The sequence below is a fragment of the Eptesicus fuscus genome, chromosome 12, assembly GCF_027574615.1.
Source record: "Eptesicus fuscus isolate TK198812 chromosome 12, DD_ASM_mEF_20220401, whole genome shotgun sequence".
Classification (NCBI taxonomy): domain Eukaryota; kingdom Metazoa; phylum Chordata; class Mammalia; order Chiroptera; family Vespertilionidae; genus Eptesicus; species Eptesicus fuscus.
This window is the reverse complement of record NC_072484.1, coordinates 716,357-742,424: the sequence shown is the minus strand read 5'-3', so window position 1 is coordinate 742,424 and position 26,068 is coordinate 716,357. Positions and strand designations below refer to the sequence as shown.

The following is a 26,068-nucleotide window of genomic DNA, read 5'->3' as shown; positions in this document are numbered from 1 at the left end:
TGACGAGTGAGTGCAGCCGCGGGTCAGGGCCCAGCTGGCCAGCTAGCCCTGGGGAAGTCCTGAGGACGGGATGGGGGCCCAGGTGTGGCTGAACCAGTGTCGGGGATGGGGTGGCTGGCAGAGGGACAGCTGACCTCTCGCTCAGGAAGCTCCTGTGGGACCTGCAGATGCGCCCGCAGTGGGTGGGGTGAGCGGCTGAGGGGGCAGTGCCCAGGGGTGTCTGGATTGGGCGCAGTCCCCGCTGTGGCTGGAGAAGCTCTAGCTTTGCCATCAGGAGGGGACAGATGGACAGAAGGCTGAGCGGCCTCTCCTTCCCCAGGCTGAGCACCATGGGTGCCCAGGTGCACCCCCACCTAGGGGTCTGCCTCTGGCTGTGGCTGGGTGTCACCCTGGGACTTGGCCCAGAACAAGGTAAGGACAAGGGATGGGGTCTTTCTGGGGACTGAGCCCCCGCCTGTCCTGGGCCCCCAGGGGTGGCTGTCCCTGGTGGAATTTGTGCTCAATGAGTAGACGGGACAAGACAGCCCAAGGGGTCATCTGTGCTCCTCTGCCAAGTCTAGGCTCCAGCTGGCTGCTTGACCTTTGGCCTTGTGACCTTTCACCTTGCCTTGGGGAGGCTTCTGTTTTCTGGTTCATTTTTAAAAAAACAGGTACTAATACTCTGCAGTTAATTCTCTCATATTAATGTTCTGTTATTAGTGATTCCATGAGCACCTGTTTTCCAACAGTGCAACCCTGCAGTAAAGGTGACCCACAGCACGGGCTGTTGCTTCTAGCGCCTCCCTGCTCGTTTAGGCACTCGGGGAGTTACAGTCACAGCAGCCTCTCCCTCAGCCCTTCACGTGGCCTGGGCTCTGTGTCGCGCCTTCAATCTGAGCACATCTTATAAGACATTTATTCCATTTCCCTTTGGGGGTAAACATCCATTGCAGGGTTGTTTGTGACACCCCAAAAGGTCACATCTTGACTGAGTTGGTCCCAGGAAAGCTGGGTTAGTGGGCGCTGGGATGGCCTCTGCATCCGGGGACTGGGGCTCTGGTCTGACAGGAGCCGGCTTGGCCAGTGTGCAGTCCCTGGGGAGTGAGGGCCAAGCTCACTCCCACTGACCAAGCTCACCCGTGGATCATGGCGAGGGCTAATGCTGTCTGTTAGGGCTGCTCTGCTCAGGGTGCGGCACAGCCAGGCCAGCGGGGAGCCGGCCTGCTTTCTTGTTCTTGTGGCAGGACTCCTGTTGGGTTTTGCACCAGGTTGGTGACTGCCGCCTGGGTGGGTCCCTCAGTCCAGGTGGCTTCTTTGACAGGACCAGGCCAAGGTGACCCTGTGACAACTGAGTTCAGGACTCCTGTGCTGGGCAGCCCCTCACCAGGTCCCTGCAGGATTCTGGCAGACGCTGGGGTGCGCAGCCCTTCCCTGAGGATGGCCCTGTGGAGGGGGGTGCTGTCTGCATAGCATCCTGCGTAGACCCCCTACATCGGGACCCAAGAGGCAGCATGGGGTGCCTCCCCTAGCATGTCAGAGGCACAGGGACACACAGAGGCTCTTCATGAGCCAGAGCTGGGCCCCTGCTCACAAGTGGCTTTTCAAAGCCCCAGACATTCCTGTCTTTCAGCCTGGAGTTGCAGGGAGCAGCGCCCCCCCACCGGAGGCAGGCTCAGCTGCTCCTGCTCTGAAGCGTCATTGTGTCTGCGCGGGTGCCCCCAGCCCCTGCCCTCCCCCCCGCACACCAGCTCTCAGGGCCAGAAGAAGCCCATCTCTGTCTGCATTTTCCAAAAATAGCTGCTCCCACCCTGGGGCTTCCGGAAGCTTGCCTGGGAGGTCAGGGTATGCCCGGGCTCAGGCCACTACTGCTCCCCGTCCTCCAAGATGCACCCTCACGGCACCCTCACATTTCAGGGCGCCCCACCCCATGGGCTGTGAACCTAGCTGTAACCTCAGCAGCTGGGGGTCTGCAGTAGCCACACAGCTGCCTCTCCCACTGCCCACTCCCACCCAGACGTGGCGGGGAAATCCAGGGAGGCGTAGCTGCCTAGTTGGCTCAGTGCCTGCTGTTGCCCGCGGGGCAGTATGGCATCTCCAGGACGCTAGCCCGGCCTCTCTCGGCCCGGGCAGGGGGACACCCCTCAGAGAGCCAGTGGCTTCATTTTCTCAAGATCCCTGCAGTGGGGCCAAGGCCTCCTCACACCATCCAGACAGGTCCCTGGCTCCCCACAGCTGTTGGGGTGGCTCCTGGGGGTCAGTCCTGACCACCCTGTCCTGTCTCCCCAGCAAACGGCCACCTGCAGCTAGCTGTGCTGCCCGAGGACCAGCTGCAGATAAAGTGGACGGAGTCGCAGGGGCGTGGCCTTGGCTACCTGGTGCAGGTGAAGCCCGTGGCAGGTATGGCCCTGCACCTCCCCGCCCGCGGTGAGGATAGACGGCGGCTGTGCGCAGCTCTGCGTCTCAGTATCCGCGCGGCTGTGTGACTCTGCCCTCCTTGCTGGGGCAGGGCGTGTAGTGGGAGAATCTTACGTTTCCCACGTGACCCCATGCCTGGCACACGCAGAAGGCGCCCAGCCATTGGCTTTTGAAGAAACAGTGGGTCCCTGCTCAGCTAGAGCCCCTCAGGATTCTGCATGTCAGTGGCTGCGAGGGCCTCCAGGGGCAGGAAGGAGGCCGAGGGGTCCTGGAAGGCGGCACAGGCCGGCCACAGAGCTCTGCAGACATGGCTGAAGGAATGCCCACGGACAAGGGTGTCATCACAGGGACGGGCAGGAAGTGATGCGGGCCTGAGCTCGCCCCTGGGGGAAAGGGGCCGCCCTGGCCCTGCAGTCCCACCCCGTCCCACCTGCCCTCTGATCCCAGGAATAACCCCTTGACTTGGGTGTAGTTTTCTAATATTTTCATGAAGTCAATTCATCTCCCTCATTTTTCAAATCTTTTACACCTTTCCCAGTTTTAGTGAGAAGTAATGGACATACATGAGCATAGCAGTGCGGCCTACATGGTGTTGGGTTTACATGTGCTGTGCAAGGACACAATAGCTGCCTCTCACAGTGATCCTCTCTCCAAGATACAGCAGAGTGATAAGCCTTTTTCCTTGTGATGGAAACTGAGGATTTACTCTCTGAGCATCTTCCCTGTGTGTCCTAGACCAGCATCAGCCATAGTCAGTTTGGTACCTTACATCCCTCTACTGACTTATGCCTGGGAGTCTGTACCTTTGACCTTCCTCCAGTCCCCTCCTGAGCCCTCCACCTCTGGCAACCACAGTCCCATCTCCTTCTCTATGAGTTTCTGGATTCCGCACATAAGTGAGATTGTACAATATTTGTCTTAGACCTATTTTTCTTAGCATAATGCTTCCACAGTCCATCCATGTTCGTAAAATGGTAAGAGTTCCTCACTTCTGTGTAATATCCTGAGTAACACCCCGCTGTGTGTCCATCACACTCCCAGAGCCATTCGCCCGTGGTGTGAACAGTGAAGAGTCAGCTGTGTGAGCAGCGCTCACGGAACACGGTGCTGTACCCGCCGCAGACAGTGATTTAGTTTCCTTCGCGTGAATACTCAGAAGTGGGATTGATGGGCTTAAAGGCAGTTCCATTTTATTTTATTTTATAAATCCTGTAGATTCTTGTCCTGTAGATTCTGTTTATTTTTATTTTTGCTAATCCCCACCCGAGGATATTTTCCCATTGATTTTTAGAGAGAGAGTAAGGGAGGGGGAGAGACAGAGGAGAGAGCGAGACACCAATGTGAGAGAGATACATTGATTGGTTGCCTCCTGCACGCACCCTGACCAGGCTTGGGGATCAAGCTTGCAACCGAGGTACATGCCCTTGACCGGAATCAAATCCATGGGCTGACACTGTATCCACTGAACCAAACCAGTTCCATTTTAAGTGTTTGTTTGTTTTTATTTTATTTTTTTAAATATATTTTATTGATTTTTACAGAGAGGGAAGGAGAGGGATAGAGAGCTAGAAACATCGATGAGAGAGAAACATCGACCAGCTGCCTTCTGCACACTCCCTACTGGGGATGTGCCCGCAACCAATGTACATGCCCTTGACCGGAATCGAACCTGGGACCTTTCAGTCCGAAGACCGACGCTCTATCCACTGAGCCAAACCGGTTTCGGCTTGTTTGTTTTTAAATATGTTTTTAGAGAGAGAGGAAGGGAGAGGGAAAGAGAGATGGAAACATTGATGAGAAACATCATCCATGGCCCCCTCATGCCCCTACTGGGGATCGAGTCTGCAACCCGGGTGTGTGCCCTGACCAGGAATCAAACTGTGACCTCCTGGTTCATAGGTCGACGCTCACCCGTGGAGCCATACCGGCCGGGCCATTTTTAATTTTTGTATGAACTTCCATACTGTTTTCCACTGTCTGCATTCCCACCAGCAGTGAACAAGGGTTCCCTTTCCTCCACATCCTCGCCAGCACTGTTGGTTGTTGATTTGTTGATGGTAGCCATCCTGACAGGTGATACCTCATTGTGGTTTTAATTTGCATCTCTTTGATCAGTGACGTTGGGCATCTTTTCATGTACCTGTATATACTCTTTGGAAAAATATTCAGGTTTTTGTCCATTTTTAAATTGGATGACTTGGGTTTTTTGCTATTGATTTGTATGAGTTCTTTATATATTTTGGACACTAGCCCCTTATCAGATATATGATTTGCAAATATTTTTCCTATTCAGCAGGTTGTTTTTACATCTGTTGATGATTTCTTTTATATCTTTACTGATTTTTAGTCCACTCATCCATAAACCCCCCGCTGTGGTTGTAGATGCGTCTCTCTGCTTGCCTCACAACCGTTGCTTTGTATGTTGAGGCTGTTATTAGGGGGCACCATTTAAATCATGTCTTCCTGGCAGACTGCCCTTCACTGCGGAGGCTCCTCGTGCTCTCTGGTGGTGTTCTCACTGAGGTGCTACCTTTTGTGCCGCGTGTTGGTCCAGGGAGATCTTTTATTCCTCATTTTAGGTGCATCTTCCAAGGAGCGTAGAGCTGGTGTTGCTTTCGTACAGTGAGACAGACTTGGCTCTTTAGCTGAAACGTTTTTCCCATTTCCATTACATGGAATGACCTGCAGATTTGGGTTTAAATCTTCATCTTCCTACTTTTTTTGTTACACTTGTTCCACCTTTTTCCTGATCTTTCTTCCCACTCTTCACAGCCCTGTCCGGTTTCGTAGCTCAGCAGGAGGGGCGCCTGCTGAGCTGAGGCCTGGCGCTGCCTGGCGCGCAGCCCGAGCTGGTGTGGAGCCGCGGGCAAAGGCAGTGCTTGCTGAGCTGATGTGTGAATGCTGCTCGCGTGGGATCTGTGTCATGCTCTCCCTGGGAAAGGTGCTCAGCTTCTGAAAGAGTGTGCGGGGCGCATGGGAGTGGACTTTGTTCTCAGGTCCAAGGCTCAGTGAAGTCTGCGTCTAGCACATAGCAGGTGGGGTGCAGCTGGGGGACGGGTCGGGTTGGAAGAAAGAATGACAGGCCTCCAGGACAGGGTGAGTGTGAGAACAGCTGATACTAACACACCAGGAGCCCTGAGTCCCCAAGGCCGGGTGTGGTGTGGGCGCCCGAGCAGGGCAGTGTGTGTGTGGAATGAGGAGAAGCCTGGAAACACACATATACACACATGGGATGCCCATGTGGGCACACACATATACATGCACTTTGCTGGCCTCAACAGCTCTTCCCAACCCCATCCCAGGGGACGTGGAGCAGGAGGTGATGCTGACCACCAAGACCCCCAAGGCCACAGTCGGGGGCCTGAGCCCCTCCAAGGGGTACACCTTGCAGATCTTTGAGCTCACCGGCTCAGGGAACGTCCTGCTGGCTCAGAGGGAGTTTGTGAGTAAGTCCACTGGCCCCCCCATGTGGGTTCCCGTCTCTGGGGGTGAGTGTGTGGCAAGGAGGCTGCAGCCGAGCCCTGGCAATGCTTTTGGGCTGGCAGCCTAGGCCTGTGTTTGAGGTCCGCTCCCCATGAGGCCACCCAGGAGCCTCAATTATAACGCCTAACCCCCCGCCTGTCTCCCATGGGGCTGGGGTCCCATGGAGCCTGGGATATGCCCTTGCAAGGAGGGTTGTGTGGGCAGGCCCACAGCCCCCCGAGGCCTCTGCTCCTTGGTAGGGTCCTGACAGCCCCTTGCATCTCTGCAGTCGAGGATTTGAGGAGTCACTCTGTGAGCAGGAGCAGCTGGAGGCCCCTGGGGGCAGCTCTGGAGCCCACACCTTCCCACACGGGGAGCCCAGACCCTGACCCCCCAGTCATCTTGGCCCCAAGCCAAGACCCGCCCACTCTGGGTGGGTCCAGGTGGGGTGAGGGTAAGTTGCTGGGGGGAGGGGAATCCAGCGTCTCATGTTTTCCCTGCACGTGGCCAGAACTTTCTTCCTGACATTTGACCTCACGCTCTCTAGCCACTCTCTGGGGCTCACTCAAACCCACAGGGCAGGTCATTCGCTGGGGTGTCCTCAGGACCGCAGTGCCTGGTCCCATCCTCCCGACCCCCCAGGTATCCCCCAGCCTGAGTGTGGCAGGTGAGAAGTGACAGCTGTGACCTTCCCCAGGATTTCCTGGCAAGGATCAACGCTCCCTCAGAGGCCCCGGGGGAACGGCCCCTGCTCAGCTCAGCCCAGAAAGGCCCAGCCGCCCCAGGATGTCCGCGAGAAACAGAGAGAAGCCAGGTAAAGCAGCCAGGGCACCGCTTCCGTGGCTCGCAGGGGCAGGTGTGCCGTTTTCTGCACAAGGTCTTGCACACAGGGCTGTGCCTCCCTCTTCAGATGGTCTCACCGCACCTGCCTTCTCAGGAGCCTCCACATGGCGTCTGGCCCTGACTCTGGGCTCAGCCTGGAGGTGCTGTCTCTCTGCAAAACTCAGGGAGCCCCAGACCCCAGACAGGGGTCACAAGGCTTTGTCTCCAGAGCTCCTGGGTTCTCAGGACAAGCCCTCAGGCCAGAAGTGAGGCCTCAGCCCGCGCAGGCTAATGGAGCTGTCCGTGGTACTGACCACACCCACTCCAGTCAGTCCACCTTAGAAGCCTCTGCCCACTGGGCCTGGGTGTCAGCCTGTGTGTGTGTGTGTGTGTGTGCGCGGCGGAGGGCTGATCTCGAATAGTAGCCCTCACATAGACCAGCACACAGTGGCCAGTCCTGCCGAGACTTCTGGAGGGCAGAGGCGCAGAGCTCCTGGGGCTTCATTAGCCTTCTCTGACGGGCTTGGAGGAGCTGGCCCCATGGCCCACAGACCACACACGGTATCCCGTGTCTGGTGAGATCCAAACACCTCTGGAGTCCCTGTCCCCCAAGACTCACCAAGACTCAGCCAGAGGCTGAAACCCTGTGGCCCCAGCCCCTCCACTAACCCCAGAGAAGGAGATCCTGAGTGGCTGGAGCCCAGCTCAGAGCAGCTTGGTGTCCTGCAGTGGCGGTGGGCTTTGCCTACACCTCTCCTTCCTTGCCCACCCAGCTGGCCTCCAGTTCCATTGCATGCCCCCCACACCCGCCGACATGATCTTCCTAGTGGACGGGTCTTGGAGTATTGGCCACAGTCACTTCCAGCAGGTCAAAGACTTCCTGGCCAGCATCATCGAGCCCTTTGAAATTGGGCCGGATAAAGTCCAAGTAGGTGAGTTCTGGCCCCATGCCCTGAGGCCCCACCCTGGTGGTCCTCAGTCTCTCCCTAGATCCCAGGGCAGGTGCGAAGTGAGCCAGGGGCTGGCGGAGAGCCTTTTGCTGACTGGTGTGGCCTGCAGCACCAGGCCGGTGGGGTCCCCGGCTGGACTGATGGGACAGCTGGCTCCTAGGGGACATTCTGGCAAATCCTGTGTGGAAAGCAAGGGCTTTGCAAGCATGTGCCCTCCCTAGTGACCCCGAGCAGCCAGGCTGTGTGCGTCCTGCCTCCGCCCAGCACTCCAGCAGCCACGCCTGGCACCTGTCTTTTCAGGCCTGACCCAGTACAGTGGAGACCCCAAGACCGAGTGGGACCTGAACACCTTCAGCACCAAGGAGGAGGTGTTGGCAGCCGTGCACAGCCTCCATTACAGAGGGGGAAACACGTTCACAGGTCTGCCCCCTGCAGCCCCTCCCCGCATGCTGCCCTGCGCACCAGCCTCCCTTTACACCCCCCCCCCAGACTTGCAGATTTGTGCATAAAACAAGCCCAGTGCTGGGTGGAGCTGACCCCCACTCTCACCTTTGTAAATGGCAAATTACCCTCATTTATTTTTTAAAGTTTTTTTTTTTAACTTCAGAGAGCGGAAGGGAGAGGGAGATAGAAACATCTATGATGAGAGGAAATCATCAATGGGCTGTCTTCTGCATGCCCCCCACTGGGGATGGAGCCTGAAAGCCAGGCATGTACTCTGACCGGGAATTGAACCATGACCTCCTGGTTCATAGGTTGATGCTCAACAACTGAGCCACACAGGCCATGCTCAACCTCATTTCTTTCTGGCCAGAATGTGGTTTCTGGTGGTGGTTTTGCTGAAAGTGAGTGGCTCCTCTGGTAGACAGAAGCTTCTGGAAGGGGCTGCCAGTGGGTGTGGGCATGGCCTTGCCGGAAGCAACTCCGTGGGGCTGTCTCCACAGCACAGTCTCCTCCCTGTTCCCCACACTGAAGGCCTCCCTGCCTTTGAGGGTAGGGGAGGAGGTGTCCCTGCCCTGCAGATGCCCCAGCCTGGAGGGTCCAGGACTGACATGGTGGGCAGAGCATGGGGGCCAATGGCTGGAGGAGCTGTTTGGGTGAGGAGGGTGAGAAGGGTGGTGGAGGCCCCTGCACTTTCTCCCATTGCTCCCAAGGCCTGGCCCTGACCCACGTGTTAGAGCAGAACCTGAAGCCTGCAGCAGGTCCCCGTCCAGAGGCAGCCAAGGTGGTGATTCTAGTGACGGATGGCAAGTCCCAGGACGATGCCCGTGCTGCTGGCCGCATCCTCAAGAGCCTGGATGTCGACATCTTTGCTGTGGGTGAGCAGCCGGATCTCGGCAGAGTTCTCACAGCCGTGCAGGTGGGAGCTTGCACACCTGCCCCACCCCCTCTGGGGCTGGAGTCCCTGGCCTCTCTGAGCCTTAGCCCTGAGTCTGCAAAATGGGAGGACCCAGCCCTGCTCTGGGGGCTGTGATGGTGCCCACGCCAGGCTCTGAGCACCGCGGGCACCTGCAGGGAGGCTGCAGTCACAGCAGTGGGGCACGAGCCAGTTTGCATGTCTGTAGACATATCCCCGCCCAGCCTCACCTCTGCACCAGCCCCAGCTGCCATCTCTCCTGGGGCCCTGTTAGGTGACCCAGTCCTGGGGCCTGTGGAGTCTTGGGTACCAGGACGGCCTCCCAACCCGCTGGGTGACTGATGGTAAGCCGTGACAATGGCTCCACGGGGGCCCCTTCCCATTCTCTGGGCCCGTGGGCAGGTGTGAAGAATGCTGATGAGGCTGAGCTGAGGCTCCTGGCGTCCCCGCCGCTGGACATCACCGTCCACAGCGTGCAGGACTTCCCCCAGCTCAGCACACTGGCCGGCCTGCTCAGCCGCCTCGTTTGCCAGCAGGTCCAGAGCAGGAGCCCACGACCGGGCCCAGGTGAGCTGTCAGGTGGGGACTCCAGGGCAGGTCACCTATGCTTGCAGCCTGGCCAGGCCCTGCCCTTCCCTGTAAGGACTCCCCCAAACTCTCCCACCCCTTCGCCCTGGCCCTGTGTGGGTCTGTAGCTCCCACCAGGGGAACACCTGTTTTTCCTGGAAGCGGCCACCGGGGGGAGCAGGAAGAGCCTCTAATGCCAGCTGCCGCTGGGGTGCTGACCATCTGCCCTGCTTCCCTCAGCTCAACCGGCAGCAGCCACTCCAGCCCTGGACCCCCTCTCCGCTCCCACCAGCCTCGTCCTGACCCAGGTGACCTCCTCCAGCGTCCACCTGTCCTGGACTCCAGCCCTGCAGCGGCCGCTCAAGTACCTGGTGGTGTGGCGGCCTTCTAGGGGTGGGGCCCGCCGGGAGGTGAGAGTGCCTTCCTCCTGTCCGTGCAAAGTCGGGCCTGGATTGCAGACCCGGGGAAGATGGAATCAATGTGGGGCAAGGGCAGAGTGCAGGCGGCCCTGCCAAAGCCGAGTCCTCAGGGCACTCAGGTGGCCAGTGGCAGCTGTGGCTGCTCCCCCTTCCCGTGCCTGCTTGGTGCCCAGGAGCTGCTCTGCTCCAGGAGCCCGGGACGGAGCTGGCAGGAAGCCAGGACTGACCCCACCCTGCCCGTGCCCACTCGGCCGGCTCCAGCCAGGCTCCTCCTGTTGCAGGTGGAGGTGGACGGGCCCAGCACGTCCATGGAGCTGCATGGCCTGACCTCCGGCACAGAGTACCTGCTGTCTGTGTTCCCCATGTACGAGGCGGGGGTGGGTGAGGGCCTGCGGGGCCTGGTGACCACAGGTGGGTGGGGCAGCTGGCTGTTATGGGTCTTAGTCTGAATCCAGGGTGGGGGCACCACTCCCAACTTGCCGTGTGACAGAGGCAGAGTCACTGGGCCTCCCTGACCCTCAGTGTCCTCTTCTGAGTACCAGTGATGTCATTTGTGCCCCACCACAGCCAGAACAGTACTGTTACTGCTCACATGTTTCTGGAGCCCCCGGCCCCTGCGGGGCCGCAGCGGGGGGCCTGCCCAGAGCTCCGCACTGGCAGTGTGCGCTGTGGTTTTCTGTGCCCACAGAGTCATGCCCTGACCCCACTGTCAACTCTAAAGCAGAAACCCCGCCCCCTTCGCTCCATCCTTGCCATGTCAGGGCATGCAACATGTGGCCAGTTGCCTCTGGCTTCCTCATGGGCTGTTTACCCCTTGGGGACCATGGCTCTCCCACCCCAAACAGCAACCCTCAGGCGGCTTTCCCAGAGCTGTGAGCTGGAAACGGCCCAGGGTGAAGTTTGGGGACAGAGACTAGAATTGTCTGTGTGTGCCCACAGGGCTGTCCCCCAGCCTGTGTCCCCGATCTGTGGTATGATTTCTCCTGTGGTGCCCCCTCTTCCAGTGCCTCTGCCTCCGCCCCAGGCACTCGCCCTGGCCACAGTGACTCCCAGGACCATCCGCCTCACCTGGCAACCCTCAGCAGGGGCCACCCAGTACCTGGTGCGGTACTCGCTGGCCTCCCCCCAGGGCAAGGAGGAGGGCAGAGAGGTGCGTGGCAGAGGGTGGAGAAGGCAGCTGGGGCCGATGGGGTGGGCAGCGAGGTGGACAGGGGCCAATGGAGTGTTCCCCCAGGTGCGGGTTGGGCAGCCAGAGGTGCTGCTGGGTAGCCTGGAGCCGGGCAGGGACTACGACATCTGGGTGCAGAGCCTGCAAGGTGCACAGGCCAGTGAGGCTCGGGGCATCCACGCCAGGACCCGTGAGTGCCCACCTCCCCAGTCTGCCACCCACCAGTGGGCAGAGGCCTTCCACGGGGTGGGGTCCCTGTCTGGTGGCCCCACTGGCCTGGCCATCGCCCATGCTTCCCCCATTCACTCGGGGGAGCGAGGGGGGGGGGGGCGCGAGGGATGCGGCTGGTCCCTGAAGCCTTGCTGTGTCCACAGCTCCCCTGGCTCCCCCCAGACCCCTGATCTTCTCAGACGTGAGCCATGACTCAGCCCGTGTGTCCTGGAAGGGCACCCTGAGGCCGGTGCAGCTGTTCAGGGTCAGCTACTTGTCCAGCAAGGGCAGCCACTCGGGGCAGGTGAGAGCAGACTGATGTCCTGTGGGGTCATTGGGGGACCCGGTGTCCAGGGTGCTGAAGCGTTGTCCACAGGGCCCAGCACTCCAGCTGCCCCCCTGTATTCACAGAGCACTGACACCGTCCCCACCCTTGGGAGCCCCCACCTGGCAGGGGTTGGGGGGACATGTGTGAAGCAAAGAATGACCGTGAATGACAGCCCTGATGAGGCTTGGGGCATGGGGTGCTGTAAGGGGTGAAAATTCAGCTGTTGTGCTGTTTGGGGGTTGGGGAAGCCACAGGAGGCCCTGCCATCGTGTGGGAGAACTGCACGCCCCTTCCCCACTCTGGGCGAGGTCATGGGCTGTCCTGGGCAGAGGCCTGGGCCTGGGTCTCCATCTAGGCAGGGGCTGCCCGCTCCCAGCTTGAAGGGTCAGCTCCAGGCCCTGCCCTATGGCCCCCCACCTCGCAGATGGAGGCTCCTGGCAATGCCACCTCAGTCACTCTGGGCCCTCTCTCCTCCTCCACCACCTACACCATCCGTGTCACCCGCCTCTACCCTGGGGGCGGCTCCTCCACCACGACTGGCCGCCTGACGACACGTGAGTCCTCCGGAGCCGCCGGTGCGCCCTCAGGGCGAGTCCGAGGAGGATGAGAATGTGGGCACAGCCCCCGCATGGAGATGGGGGTCTCCTCGGCCCCCAAGTGTGACTCATGCCAGCAAAACCTCCTTAACAGGCAATGAGGGCCCTCCTGATGAGTCACCCCAGGGGAGTGCAGGCCCTGCCATCCAGCCTGTCTCCCTGCCCTCTTGCAGGGAAAGTCCCCAGCCCGAGCCAGCTGTCCGTGACAGAGCTCCCTGGGGGTGAGGTCCAGCTGGCGTGGGCGGCTGCAGCGGCGTCCGGTGTGCTGGTCTACCAGATCAAGTGGACACCTCTGGGGGATGGGAAGGCCCATGAGGTATGTGGGAGAAAAGACCCCTGCCCACCCCCAGCTCCTGGGCTCCCACCCAGTGTGGCATCTCGGGACCTGCCTGCCCAGCCCAGCCAGGCCCGTGGGAGGCCACCACTCGCAGGCGGACACCTGCCCTCCTCTCCACAGATCTCCGTCCCAGGGAGCCTGCGCACAGCCGTCCTTCCCGGCCTGGGAGCGCACTTGGAGCACGAGATCACCATCCTGGCCTACTTCAGGGACGGGGCCCACAGCGACCCCGTGTCCTTCCACTACAGCCCCCGTAGGTGACCCCTCAGTACAGGGGGCGGTGCAGCCTCAGGGACCCCAGACTGCCTCAGCCCCACCATCCCAGGGCCCCACACTCCCAGAATCACCCACAGGCAGTCCCCCAAGGCCCCGGCCTTCCAGGCAGGTGTTCCAGGGTGGCCGAGGGTCCAAGTCACCTGGTGGGCACAATGCTCACGGTGGTCTCAGAGCTGACCTGTGGCCCTGTCTGCCCAAGGTCGCAGGGCAGTGGGGTGTGGTGCTGGTGTTGGGGGCGTGGTGGGGGCAATGGAGGCCATTGGGGGGGTGGGAGGGAGGGTCGTGGGGTGTTGGGGAGGTGAGGGTGGTGGGGCTATGGGGTAGTAGGGAGGCATGGGTGGGGGTGTGGCAGGGCGTCCCACAGAGCGTGCTGGAGCATGTCGCTGCCTTTTGGCCCAGCCCTTGCTGACCCCCCACTGCCCTTCAGTCAGCCGGAGCCCACCCTCCAACCTGACCTTGACTTCTGAGTCACCAAACAGCCTACTGGTCAGCTGGACGCCCCCCACTGGCCACGTCCTCCACTACCGGCTCACGTACACGCTGGCCTTGGGCTCTGGACCAGAGAAATCAGTGAGTCTTGGTGGGGCCGGGAGCCATTGCCCCTCGTGGACCTGGGCCTGGTGGCAGGGGGAGGCGTGGCCACCTGCCTGCCGCGTGCTTCCGTGGCGAGACACAGACAAAGGAGCTGAGGTGCCTAAGTGAGCAGAGGCGCTGGGTGGTGGGTGGCTCAGGGGCTGTGCCCTCCAGGTCTCTGTTCCAGGACCCAGGAGCCATGTGATGCTCCCTGGCCTGCTGGCAGCCACCAAGTACCGAGTCCTGGTCTCAGCGGTGTATGGAGCAGGGGAGAGTATGGCAGTGACTGCCACAGGCCGAACGGGTGAGTGGGCATGCAACCCCGGACCCCAGGCAGCCCCAACACCCAGAACTGTGGGGCCACTCCACGGGCCCTCCCGCAGGCGGTGGGCTCTGTCGCTGCCAGCAATCGGCCCGCGCTACCACAGAGCAGAAGGGGATCGGGTTTTTGTGTGAAGACTTCTCCGCTGTAGAGCAAAGCTCCTGCTGGTTGGCCAGGCCCCTCATCCGCAAGGCCCAAAGCTGGGGACCGTGTCCTTGCCCTCTATCTGTCCCGAGGTCAGGGCAGCTGTCCAGCCCACAGGGCCGCTCGCAGACAGCAGGTGGGCGGGCCCACAGCCATGGCAGATGACCAGGAGAGGTGCCAGCACCTGGACGCGATGCCAGTGTTCCCGGGCCCCACCCCTGCAGGCCAGGCCCACGCGAGGGACCGCCGTGCTGTCTGTGCTGGTGCTGTGGACAGGCCCAGACGTGGGGAGCCAAAGGCCCTCAGGCGCCAGCCAGCCTGGTCACCTCAGCTTCCCTCTGTGTCCTCCATGGCTCCTCTAGTTTTGGCTTGAATGCCTCTAGGGTCGGGGGCCTCACTGCTCAGCGGACAGTTGCTGCACTCAGCGCCCTTCACGCCCCCAGAATGCTCCAAGTGCCTGGCGGTGGACCACACCTGCGCCGGCCTGGACGGCGTGCGCCCCGGTGGGCGTGTCCACACACCCAGGCATCTCCCTGGCCCTGTCGATGCCCTGTCGGTGGGAGCACCATGGGGAGTGCTGCCCTCCAGGGGGTGGAAGTCCCCTGTCCCTCCCCTCCCTGAGGCGGGGACAACAGGCCCACGGGCCTGCGAGAGGGAGGCAGCGGTTGGGCTCCAGGCCGCAAGGCAGGCCCACTGCCCGGGGCCCCCGCGCTGACCCTGACTCCCTGTCGCCTCTCAGCAGCCTGCCCAGCCCTCCGCCCAGATGGCTCCCTTGCAGGTGGGTCCTGTCCTGAGACAGGCGCTCTCGCTCCCCACCCCCACCTGTCGCCCCCCCCCCCTCTCGGGTCCCCTAGGAAAGGGCCTGGGGACAGTGGAGGGCATCAGGCAGGCAGGCCTACACTTTTACAGAGGGTACCTCAAGGTCCACAGTCGAGGTTACTGAGGCTTGTGCAAGGTCACTGTCCAAGGTCATAGCTAGGACTCGGTGGGCAGAGGCCAAGCGGGAGCCCTGGGCCCTGTGCAGCCCTCTGAGCCGCTGCTGACCAAGCTCTGGGCGGGGAGAGGAGCTGCCCAGTCACCCGGCGAGTGTGAGACCCTCCCACAGCCGACACGTGGCTGTCAGCAGGGTACAGGGAGGGGAGCCCATCCTGTCCTGATGGCTGAGTCTCTCTGGGGTCTCCCGAGAGTGAGCAATGAGGCTGCGCCGCTCAGACCCCGAAGCAGGGCAGGCCCACCTGTGGCCGGAAGTGGGGCCAGGTGGGCTGGTCACTCCTGTTCGCTCCCGCCCGGGCTCTGAGCACCCAGTGGGGTGAGCGTCACCCTCACTTGGTGAGCTCAGCACTGGAGGAGTGGCAGGTGTTCCGCGTGGCTAAGTCCGGTGGGTGGTGAGACCCTGCTGGGCACCCGTGACTGCGGGCCGGGTCAGACAGCGCCCCGGGGAGGCCGAGACGGCAGCAGGAGGAAGGTGGGCGCACCCATCTCGGCGCTGAGCTCTTGGCCTCGGGTGTCCTCTCTGGCTCCCCTGCCCGCACCTGACACCTGCTTTTCTTTCTCTTCGCCTCCCGCCTGCCTGTCCCTGGGTCTCCCCACCGTGGCCCCCAGGCTTTGACCTCATGGCGGCCTTCGGGCTTGTGGAGAGGGAGTACGCCTCCATCCGCGGTGTGGCCATGGAGCCCTCTGCGTTTGGCTCGACCAGGACCTTCACACTCTTCAGGGATGCTCAGCTGACACGCCGAGCCAGGTGGGCGCGCAGGCGGTGGGTGTAGCCTGGGTGTGGGGCCCAGCACCGTGACGCTGGCTGGGAGGAGCGGCCTCGGTCCTGGGCAGGGCAGAGCGCTGTGCCTCGCCCTTGGAGCACCTCTGGTTGAATCTCCCAACAGCCCGGGAGGGAGTTCTGTCCCTTACACCCCGTTACGCATGGGGAAACGGAGTCAGAAGAGATCTTGGTCCCATGGGTCTGGGCCCTGGGGAATAGCTGTGGCCCCTCCAGACCCCAACCCTCTCAGGCCTGTGGTGCCCCCAACCTGTGCCCCCACAGCGACATCCACCTGGCCGCCCTCCCGCCTGAACACACAGTCGTCTTCCTCCTGCGCCTCCTCCCCGACACGCCCCGCGAGGCCTTTGCGCTGTGGCAGATGACGACTGAGGACTTCCAACCTGCCCTCGGGGTCCTGCTGGACGGTCAGTCGAGAGGGCGGGCGGGGGGCCCAGGCTGTCCCTAGAAGCCTCACCGGCTGATGACCCTGAGCAAGATCCTCCAGACCAGCAGGAGGCGGGGCTGCTTTCACACTGGCCATGGGGCCCGCCATCCCCCCTGCGTGGGTGGGTGGGGGTCTCACGCACTCCTTCCCTGCCCCGTAGCAGGCAGAAAGTCCCTGACCTACTTCAGCCACGACCCCAGGGCGGCCTTGCAGGAGGTGACCTTTGACCTGCCCGAAGTGAGAAGGATATTCTTCGGGAGCTTCCACAAGGTCCTGGAAGGTTCCAGATAGACCAAAGCCTGTGCCTCTCCTGCCTAAGAACCTCCAATGCCCCCCAAGTTCTGGACCAGACTCCCCTGGGCTCTCAGGATGTGCCCCCACCCCAACAGCAGCGTCCGTAGCCCTTTTCTCTGCTCCTGCAAGTCCTAGAAGGGCCCGAGTGGGTGCATTTCATCCATTCCACAGAGGGGAAACTGAGGCCCAGAGACTAGGGGGAGGTGGGGCCCCCAGTGATGGGCACTTACCCTCCCACCTGGCCAGGGCTATGGGGAACCTCTGTGGTGTCTCGCAGGTGCACGTGGCCGTGGGACACTCCAAGGTCCGGCTCTACGTGGACTGTAGGAAGGTGGCCGAGAGGCCCATCGGGGAGGCGGGCAGCCCTCCTGCCGCCGGCTTCATCACGCTGGGGAGGCTGGCCAAGGCCCGGGGCCCCCGGAGCAGCTCGGCTGCGGTGAGCCTTGGCTTCGTCCTGCCGGGCCGCTCAGGGGCCAGCAGATCCCCAGCCCCTCCTGCCCTGAGCCACATCTGGTCAACCGAGCTCCGCCCTGATTTGTAGCTCCAGCTGCAGATACTGCAGATCGTGTGCAGTGACACCTGGGCAGAGGAGGACAGGTGCTGCGAGCTCCCTGCGTTGGTAGGTGGGCAAGTGCCACAGAGTCTGGGGTAGGCTGGCTGTTCAGGTCATCAAGGTGCTGGGAGAGATCTGGGCAGGCTTCCTGAAGGAGGTGGCTTCTGGGGAGCATCCTGGAGGCCCTGGGGACAAAGCAGGCTGGAGCTGGCCAGGAAGATCCCAGCTACAGGGTGGTCGAAACCCAGCCCTCAGGACCACTCCCCTTTTCTGTGACTCCCCTGTGCACCCTGCCGGCTTGACCATGTTAGGGCCTGCGTGGCAGTGAGGCGTGTGCTGAGCAGCCTGGGGTCAGCCCCCAGGATCAGGTCCCCACCCCTCACCCCCAGCCTCCCAGGTGTCAGACAAGAGCTGGGAGAGGGCCCATTTAACAGTGGGTCTCCTTTCTTCCAGAAGGATGGGGAGACCTGCCCTGCCTTCCCTCCCGCCTGCACCTGCTCCTCGCAGACACCTGGGCCCCCGGGACCCCGAGGGCCTCCAGTGAGTCCAGCAGCCCCTCCCGGGCAGCCTCTCTGCCACTGGCAGGTGGGGTGGCTCCTCCCATGCCCCTCAGCTGGGAGCTGGACCGAGCAGCCTTCCCCAGGCCTGCCGCACCCTGGGGTGCACTGAACACGGCTCCCTGCTGCCTGTCACCCCCAACCCATGGGACCCCTCCTGGCAAGCCCCTTCCTTCCCCTGGCCCCTCTTCCCAGCCAACCTCCCCTCCTCTGGTGTGGGACCCAGCATGTCCCATCTTCCCTGATTGGGGTGGAGTCCCAGGACCATCCGGCCTGCAGCAGGGTCGTGACCCCCACCTGGGGCAGGTCCAGCCCCTCTGGCCCCTGAGGGAGGCTCCAGGGCCGGCCGCAGTGGGAAGGCAGGTCTGTGAGCACTGGCTCTGTGCTCTTGGTGCAGCCCTCCCCAGAGAGGCCGCCTGCCCCGAGGCTGCACAGTGGCCAGCGGAATGGAGGCCCCTTCCCTTTACCCGAGGGTGGGACTGGAACCCAGGGCCATGCTGGGCTCAGCCCTGCCTATGCCCCTGCAGGGCCTCCCTGGCAGGAATGGAGCCTCAGGACAGCAGGGCTTCCCAGGGCCCAGGGTAAGTCGCAGGGAGTCCTGGGGGAGGACCCCAACACATTCACAAGAGCCCAGGAGGGAGCCACGTGGTCCGACACCAGCCAGAGGGGCTCCACCTAGGAGCGGGTGCCTCCCCAGGAGGGCTGCCTCCCTGCCGGGCCACACGCCGTGGGTCTGTGGTCCAGGGTCTTGGTGGTCAGTGTGACAGGAAGGTGGTCCACACTGCATGCGGCTTGGGAGTGACAGTTTATGGAAATGGTGTGTCCCGGGGTCGCTGATTTTCACACTCACAGAAAATAGGTTTTTTTCTTTATGGAGTTTGGTGCATTGATATGCTTAATTCATAAAAAATGATTTAAAAGCATTTTCCCATGCAGTCTCAGTTTAAATAGTGTTGGTGTTGTCTGCCCCTTAGAGGTTTGGGTTTACGTTGTAGTGAGGTGACCTGGTGTTTGGGGTTTCTTGGCTCCCCATCTCTGGGACCTGGAGAAGTGGCCCAGGCCCCGTTCCTGGCTGTGGAGTGGGGTTGCAGCAGGAACCCCCCCAGGGGTGGCCCTGGGTTGAAGACCTCTGTGAACCTGGTCTGGATACCACAGGCCGTCTAGAGGCAGGGGTGCTGCAGACACAGGACCAGGGGAGGGGCTGCAGGAGCAGCCCGGTGCCTTCTCAGCGCCTGCCCCCCCTCCCAACCTGTGTCTCCAGGGAGAGCCCGGGCCACCTGGACAGACCGGACCCAAAGGTCCTGGAGGTCAGCAGGGGTCACCAGGGACCCAGGGCCGAACTGTCCAGGGACCTGTGGTAGGTGTTGCCTCCCTACCTTCCTCCACTGCCCCACCCCCACTGCCCTCAGGCCCCTCAGCCTTTGCCCTGGGGCTCAGTCTATATTTCCCCTCCAGGGTCCTCCAGGGGTCAAAGGAGAGAAGGGGGACCATGGACTCCCGGGCCTGCAGGTAGTGGGTGGGAGGGTCTTGGGGACAGGGCCTGCTCTGGGTCAGACTTGGCCCCAGCCTTGCCAGCACCTTTGCTCTCTTCCAGGGTTACCCCGGCCACCAGGGCGACCCCGGGGAGGCTGGCCTCCAGGGTCCAAAGGTGGGAGAGAAGCCCGCCGGGAGGGTCTTGAGATGGAGGCTGTGGGGTGGGGTTTCCCCTCTCTCTCACCCACTCCCATCCATCCTGCCCCTACCCATGGCCTGGCCAGGGGGAGGGGAACGTCAGCCCATGCAGGGTGGGCTCAGTCCCTGAACTTGGCCAGCTCACTACTCTCAAAGCGAGGCACAAGCATGCACCCCTTCTCAGGTGTGGGCTGCCGTGGGAGGGATGTGTGGGGTCCGAGCCCCCCTCCAGCCCGCCCTTCCTTTGCCATCAGGGCATGAGAGGCCTGGAGGGCACCACTGGCCTGCCCGGACCCCCTGGACCTAGGGTAGGCACCATCTCCCCTGTGAGCCCAACACTGCCCATCCCTACCCACACCCCTGGTTCCTTGGGGCTGAACTGAGCGTGGTCACCCCCACGAGGTGACCTGAGAGTCCTCACTCTGCTGGGCCAGCCCTTCCTGGGCCCTGCCGGCCATGCAGTGTCCTGTGCCCTGGAGGGCTGCTGGAGAGGGGCTTTCTCACCCCACTGGGCAGCCCGTCACGCCTGCACCCCAATTCCACATCGCAGGGAGATGCCAGGGCTCCCGGTGGGCCTGGCTGGGGATGCGGCCCCAGCCCCTTCTCCCTGCCTACTGGAGGGTTGGGGACCCTCCTCACTCAGAAGCACCTTCCCTCCCGAGCTGGCCATTCCTGGGGTCCATGCTGAGCGCAGTGCCTGGGAGCTGCTCTGAGCAGGGGTCCTGGGCTGCGTGCCCAAGCTGTCCATCTGAGGTGGACGTGAGGCACAGCCTGCAGGAACAGGCCTGTGGAGCTGGGGACAAACCACGGGGTCTGTCTGGGTCCAGGACTGTGGGACCCAAATGACCAGGCCAGGGCTAGAGGGAGGAGGGGCCAGACTCCTGGGGGCTGCAGTCTGGACCTCTGCATCTCGGCAGGGCTACCCAGGCATGGTGGGAGCCAGGGGGACCAGTGGGGAGCGAGGACCCCCAGGGACTGTGGGGCCCACGGTAAGTCCTCTCCACACCTGGACAGCTCAACAGACGTGTGTGTGTGTGTGTGTGTGTGTGTGTGTGTGTGTGTGTGGCCGGGCGGGGGTGGGGTGGGGGTGGGCGGGGCAAATGTGTGCAAACTCAGTGTCGCTGATGCTCAGGGCGTCCTGCACCCACACCTGTGTGAAGTGCGGCCTGTGCAGGCAGGGATGCTGGGGCTGGTCTGCAGCAAGGAAAGTGGGGTAACCCTGCCAGGCCCAAGACAGGGGGCGGGGAGGCATGGGGTTCCAGCCGTTTCCTGGGAGCCAGGAAGATGGAGGCAGGGGAGGCAGGCGGGCCGGGGACAGGGATGTGCTGTGTGCAGGCCTGGCTGGCTCAGGCCAGGAGGGCTGTTCTTGGGGTGGGGTCCCAGCTGTGGGCCGAACCCATCTGAGAAGCAGGTCTTTTGCCCACTGGGGATTTATGCCTCTGATCCTCCAAGGAGCAGAAATTGTGCCCACCCTGTGGGCGCTTGAATGCCTGGTCTCCCTCCCCACGGACCGAGCCCCAGGCTGCAAGGGGTCAGGGCTGCCGGGGTCAGGAGGGTGAGGGAGAGGCCAGTCCGGGCTCCTCCCTGCTTACTTCTCTCTCCTTTTCCTCTGACTCAGGGTCTGCCTGGGCCCAAGGGGGAGCGAGGAGAGAAGGTAAGTGGCCAGTGTTGGGGGCCCAGGCACTTCCTGGCCGGCAGCCTGGTCACTGCTGTGGCCCGTCTTCCTCACAGGGCGAGCCACCGTCCTTGGCCGCCATCTACCAGCTGGTGAGCCAGGCCTGCGAGTCCACCATCCAGAGTGAGGACCCCGAGCCTTCAGTGCCCCCACGCCGTCCCTGCCCCCACGCCGGACAGAGTCCCGCACCCAGTCTCAGCAGCCAGCCTTGCTTGGCCACTCTTCTGGACAGGCACCAGGGAGCCCTGGGGAGGCAGGGGGGACTTCCCCACCTCCACAGCCCCCTGCTCATTCCCCCCGCCCCCCGCAGCGCATGTGCTGAAGTTTGACTCCTTCTTCCACAAGAGTACCAGGCCCCCCATGCCCATCTTGGAGGCCCCTGGGCCCCTGGTCACACCCAGTGAGGCCCGGCTCCCTGGAGAAGGGGGAAATGGTGGCTTCCACCCTGAAGACAGAGGTACTGGCTCCCCCTCCCCCCAGTGTCCTGGGGCTGGCTGGGTGGGGAGACACAGGACCTGCCTGGCTTCCTGGAGTCCTCAAAGTGGCCCCTCCCCCATTCTCCCAGGAAGTCCGAGCTCAGGGCCACCGCTGCCCTTCCATCCCCTCTCCTCCTCTCCTTACCTCCCACCTCCTCCAGTCCGCTGGGGCTGCGGAGCCTGATGGCTCCGCACTGAGGTGGATGGAGAGGCTGTTGAGCGACTGAGGGACGGAGGAGCTCAGGACCTCCAAGGGGAGAATGGGGAGGGTTGGGGGGAGGGGGGAGACAGCACTGCACTGTGGGGGCGGGAGAGGAGGGGGGTTCTGCCCACCAGGGCCCAGACCAGGCTGGCAGGCACTCTCATGAAGACCCCACCCCACGCCTCCCCCACCGGCCACCCCCCACCCTAAACCTCAGCCACTGAGCCCACAGTCGGGGCCCGTTGGGACTCAGGGACCCCCGCCCCAAGCTTTCATCCGTGCCGGGCACTCATCTTCCTCTGGCCAGAATGGGGTCCAGAGAACGGCTGTGTTGCCAGCTGCTGCCCTCAGTCTCAGCCGCCCCCCCTCCTCAGGTGCGCCCGCAGCCCTGGCTCAGGTGGGCAGCCCTCAGCCACACGGGAGCAAGATTCCAGGATCCTTGGAAGGAGCAGGGGAGTCCGGCCCGGGGAGAGGAGGTACCGGAGGTGTGCGGGGGCCGTGGGGGAGGCCGCCTCAGGGAGGGGCCGGTGTGCACCAGGGAGGACACCTGGGCCAGGCAGGCACAGCGGGCCCGGGGAGCACTGGCCGAGGGGCAGGGTCCTGCAGAGGGCTCCCCTTGTTTCTGCCCTGCTCACGGCCCAGATGGGCTCACCGGACAGTGGGGCTGGTCGGGCTGACCGGGGTCAGCTGTCCCTTGCGCCCCCAGACCTGCAGGTCTCCTCTCCCCTCGCGCCAGGCCCTTCTCCCTGCCGCCTGGAGTGACCAGCTCCTCTTCCCTGGAGTCTCAGAGGGGCCGGCGTGTGCGAGGAGCTGGAGGCGGCGCATGGCGGCGAGGTGGCACCCCTTCTCTGTACCGTTCCCTCCGCCACATAAACCTCATTCTGGAGAGGCGTGTGCGTCCGTCAATGGAGTCAGACTCCCTTCAACCCCACGGTCTCCCTGTTGCCTTGGGGCTCCCCCTCCTTCCCTCGAGGCAGGCAGCCCCACCTGAGCCTCAGAGCTCAGTGCTGCCGGGCCAGGGCCCTCAGTCTAAGCCACACGCTGGGTCACTGGGCAGGGGTGGGCTTTAAGAACAGTGCCCAGCCCACCCTCAGAGGCCCATGTGGCCACTGGCTCAGCCCGGAGTCTGCGTCCGGGGGGCCTCCCACCCACACCTGCTCACCTGGAACTCTCATCAGCTGTGCGCCCCTCTGGCCGACTCCACACCAAGTAGTTTCCTAAACACCAGGCAGAATTTGGGGTGGGGGTTCCTTCATGTACAGTGGCCAAGGGCTTCCACGGAGACAGTGGGGCAGAGGCAGGACCCCAGTGGGGCGTGAGGTGGTAGGAGGCTCCAGCAGGGGCACAGCCCCGAGAGGCCGGAGGCTGGGCCAGCCAGGCGGGACCTGGTGTGGCAGGAGGGCCGAGCCCAGGGCCAGGAGCGGGTCAGCAGGGCGCTCCTCCAGGGCTCGGGGAGTCTGGGTTCTTCCGAGGAGCTCTGGGAGCCACGGGGCTCCTGAGCGGGAACTGCTGTGACCGCCTGAGAGCCAGTTTGGGGACCTCACCTGCTGTCCACTGAGATGGAGCTGGCTGGGCTGTGGGGAGGCAGATTTGGGGCTGCTGCTGGCTAAGCCACTGGTTGGGGGGACCCCAAGAACAGGCCCCAGGCTGAAGAGCGGTCCCGGTGCCTCCAGCAGCAGGTGGTGAAGAGGAGCAGGCGGGGGGCTGGTGAGTCTGGTGTTCACGGGGCAGAAGCATGAACTCCACCATTTGGGAGGCGAGTGGAAGCCAGAGGGTTGGCTTCCCTGGGGGTGAAGGCAGCCTGGCTCGTCCCAGGACTGAGTCCCAGGCTCATCTCCGAGGCCGGAGGGTGTGGGTGCAGAGACCACCTGTTGGGATGCTCCAGAGAGAGCGAGGAGAAGACCCTGGGCCAGAGGGCTGTTTGGTCAAGGAGCCAGCACCTTGGTTTTTATTTAATCACCTGAGGATATTCTGTCCATTGCTTTTCAGAGAGAGAAGGGAGGGAAGGAGTGTGTGTGTGTGTGTGTGTGTGTGTGTGTGTGTGTGTGTGTGTGTAGAGAGAGAGAGAGAGAGAGATCAGCTGGTTCCCTCTCTCACACCCCAGACTGGGGTTGGGGGTCGAACCTGCAACCCAGGTACATGCCCTTGACCAGGAATCTAACCCGAGACCCTTTGGTACTGGGACTGATGGTCTAACCACTGGGGAACACCGGCCAGGGCTGAGATGCCTCTTGGTCACCATGGTGACCTCAGGGCACGACCATCCTGGGAACGATGGGGCCAAGCGGAGCACAGTCCGGCCGGAGAAATACACGCGCCCGTGCTGCCTCTCGACCCCTCGACCTGAGCCTGGCTGCTGCACGGGGCCCACGTGAAGCCACCACAGCCAGATCTGCACATGCACACACTCTCCCATACACACCTGCCACTGCTAACACGCACACGTGTGCACACACTCTCACACGCCTCCTCGTGCGCAGTGCTCCTGGTAAGGCCTGGGAGAGGGCTTCACGGGGAAGGTGTAACACCTGTGAGCACAGCGGGCAGCAGAGGACGGTCCTCCACGGCCCGTAACGAAACGCTGCGGTGTCTGCGCGGAGGGAGGTGGGCATCAATGGCATGGAAACACCGGGAAACGGCGACGGGAAATGTGGTCAGAACACGAATTGGGAGAACAACCAGCCGGTGGCCGAGGGACCACGGACACAGCGGGAACGGAGCTGTGGGTCAGGTAGGGCTGCCCGGAGGCGGCGGCGCCTGCGGCTCCCGGGGCAGGGAGGCCAGCAAGCGCGTGGGAATGCTGAAAAGTGGTCTTTTTCTTTTTTTAAAGATTTGAGAATTAGAGGAAGTTTATGATCTCAGATCAAAAGGCTCAGAGTGCCAACCGGGGCTGATTTTTAAAATGTAGATTCATTCACACAAAACAGACTTCAAACGCCCACAGAACGAGAGCCACTGGACGGCAGAGGCGGGAGGAGTGGAAGGAAAAGCACGGATTTTATCCCGTAAGGCCCTCAGAGTGACGAGGCCCGAGTCCAAGGAGCGGCGGGAGGCGTTCGCAGGAAGGACAGACGGAGTCACAAGTGACCAATACACAATCCAAAGAGCCTAGCCCTCCGCAGACATCACCCGCAGCAGCCTAGAATTCTAGATTGTTCCGGGGCCACAGCACCGCGAGGCAGGCGCTAGTTCTGTGGCGGCCTGGGGGGCTTCTATCAACTCCTGCAGCTCTGGAGCAGCAGCTGTGCTCCAGGGGGAGGGCCTGCGGGCACATCTGCTCCGGGCCGGGGGGCGGGGGGCGGGGGGCGGGGAGCTCTCCAATGCGTCAGAAGCCAGGACACACTTTCTGCTCCCACGGGCCAGAGGAACCAACACGCGAGAAACCAGGAAGCAGATCAGGGGCCACGTCGCCAGGCCTCTTACTGAGGAAGGACAGTGTTTTCAACAAATGGTTCGAAACTGCTAGAGGTTCGAACCAGAAGCATTGATGCCCTGCCCTTGTCTACACCAGGCACAAAACTTAATTAGAAAACATGGTAGCCCTGCCTAGAATGCTCAGTGGTTAGAGCATCCACCCACAAGGGTCTCAGGTTCGATTCCCGATCAAGGGCACGCACCTGGGCCTTTCTTCTCTCTCTCTCTCTCTCTCTCTCTCTCTCTCTCTCTCTCTCTCTCTCTCTCTCTCTCTCGTTCTCTCTTCCCCAACCCCACCTCCCTTTAATCCTAACTTTCGCCAATCAGTACAGAATATGCTTTCTTATCCTTTCTAACCTCGATCAAGGAACAATCTGTTGTGCCTTAGAAGGAGGATAAGAAAATAAGGCAGACTAACAGGACCTGAGATGTGGCAGATGCTCAAAAATCCTTCCTGAAGTATAATTTTGTTGATGAATTAAAGGGAAAAAAAAAAACTTCAGGGAAGCAAATATCATTTTAATATGAGTAAAACGATCTAATAAGAAGCATTGTCCAAAGTGGGTTCCCATGAGAGACAGTGAGCGCTCCGTCCTCGGAGGAGTTCGAGCACAAGCTGGGGATTCTGCTGTACACGTGGGAGACTTGAGCAGATCTATGAGGCTAACAGAGTGGCAGCTAATTTGGCTTCAGGCCCAAGAAAAATTTCACTTTCCTCTTCATGAATATGAAGGGATTCATTGTTTGAAGGGTGTGAAAAGATGATGCATCCTGTAATGTCATCAGCTTAAACCTTGCTTCCTGGAAGTTATGTGTTAAATTTGAACCACAGTTTATTAAATCTGGTTTTAAACTTAAAAAAAAAAAAAAAAAAGGGCACGCACCTGGGTTGCAGGTTTGATCCCTGGCCCCAGGGGGGGTGCATGCGGAAGGCAACCAATCGATGTGTCTCTCTCACATCATTGCTCTCTCTTCTCCTCCCCTCCCTTCCACCCTCTCTCTAAAAAAAAAATGGGGTGAGGATTAACAAAAAAAGAAAAACATGGTCACCCTAAAGACATGTGAAAGCTGTGAATGTTCCAGATGCTAGAAGGCAGGGT

At 61.7% G+C, this 26,068-nt stretch overlaps 1 protein-coding gene across 1 annotated transcript; it reads left to right on the top strand.

Moving 5' to 3' along the window:
• The first annotated feature begins 329 nt into the window (after positions 1-329).
• Positions 330-22,423, top strand: COL20A1 (collagen type XX alpha 1 chain). The gene is made up of 35 exons (XM_054724233.1): positions 330-411; positions 2,266-2,376; positions 5,697-5,840; positions 6,146-6,289; positions 7,452-7,610; positions 7,929-8,048; positions 8,783-8,947; positions 9,388-9,552; positions 9,805-9,962; positions 10,253-10,382; positions 10,976-11,121; positions 11,206-11,329; positions 11,514-11,653; positions 12,102-12,231; positions 12,447-12,589; positions 12,731-12,866; positions 13,311-13,456; positions 13,634-13,763; positions 14,668-14,703; positions 15,528-15,666; positions 15,964-16,106; positions 16,287-16,396; positions 16,698-16,856; positions 16,962-17,039; positions 17,427-17,513; positions 18,058-18,111; positions 18,986-19,039; positions 19,125-19,178; positions 19,456-19,509; positions 20,119-20,190; positions 20,820-20,855; positions 20,933-20,981; positions 21,187-21,333; positions 21,929-22,030; positions 22,291-22,423. Exons 1-35 carry the CDS (start codon positions 330-332, stop codon positions 22,314-22,316), a joined length of 3,873 nt encoding a protein of 1,290 aa, XP_054580208.1. The 3' UTR covers positions 22,317-22,423.
• The last annotated feature ends 3,645 nt before the right edge of the window (positions 22,424-26,068 follow it).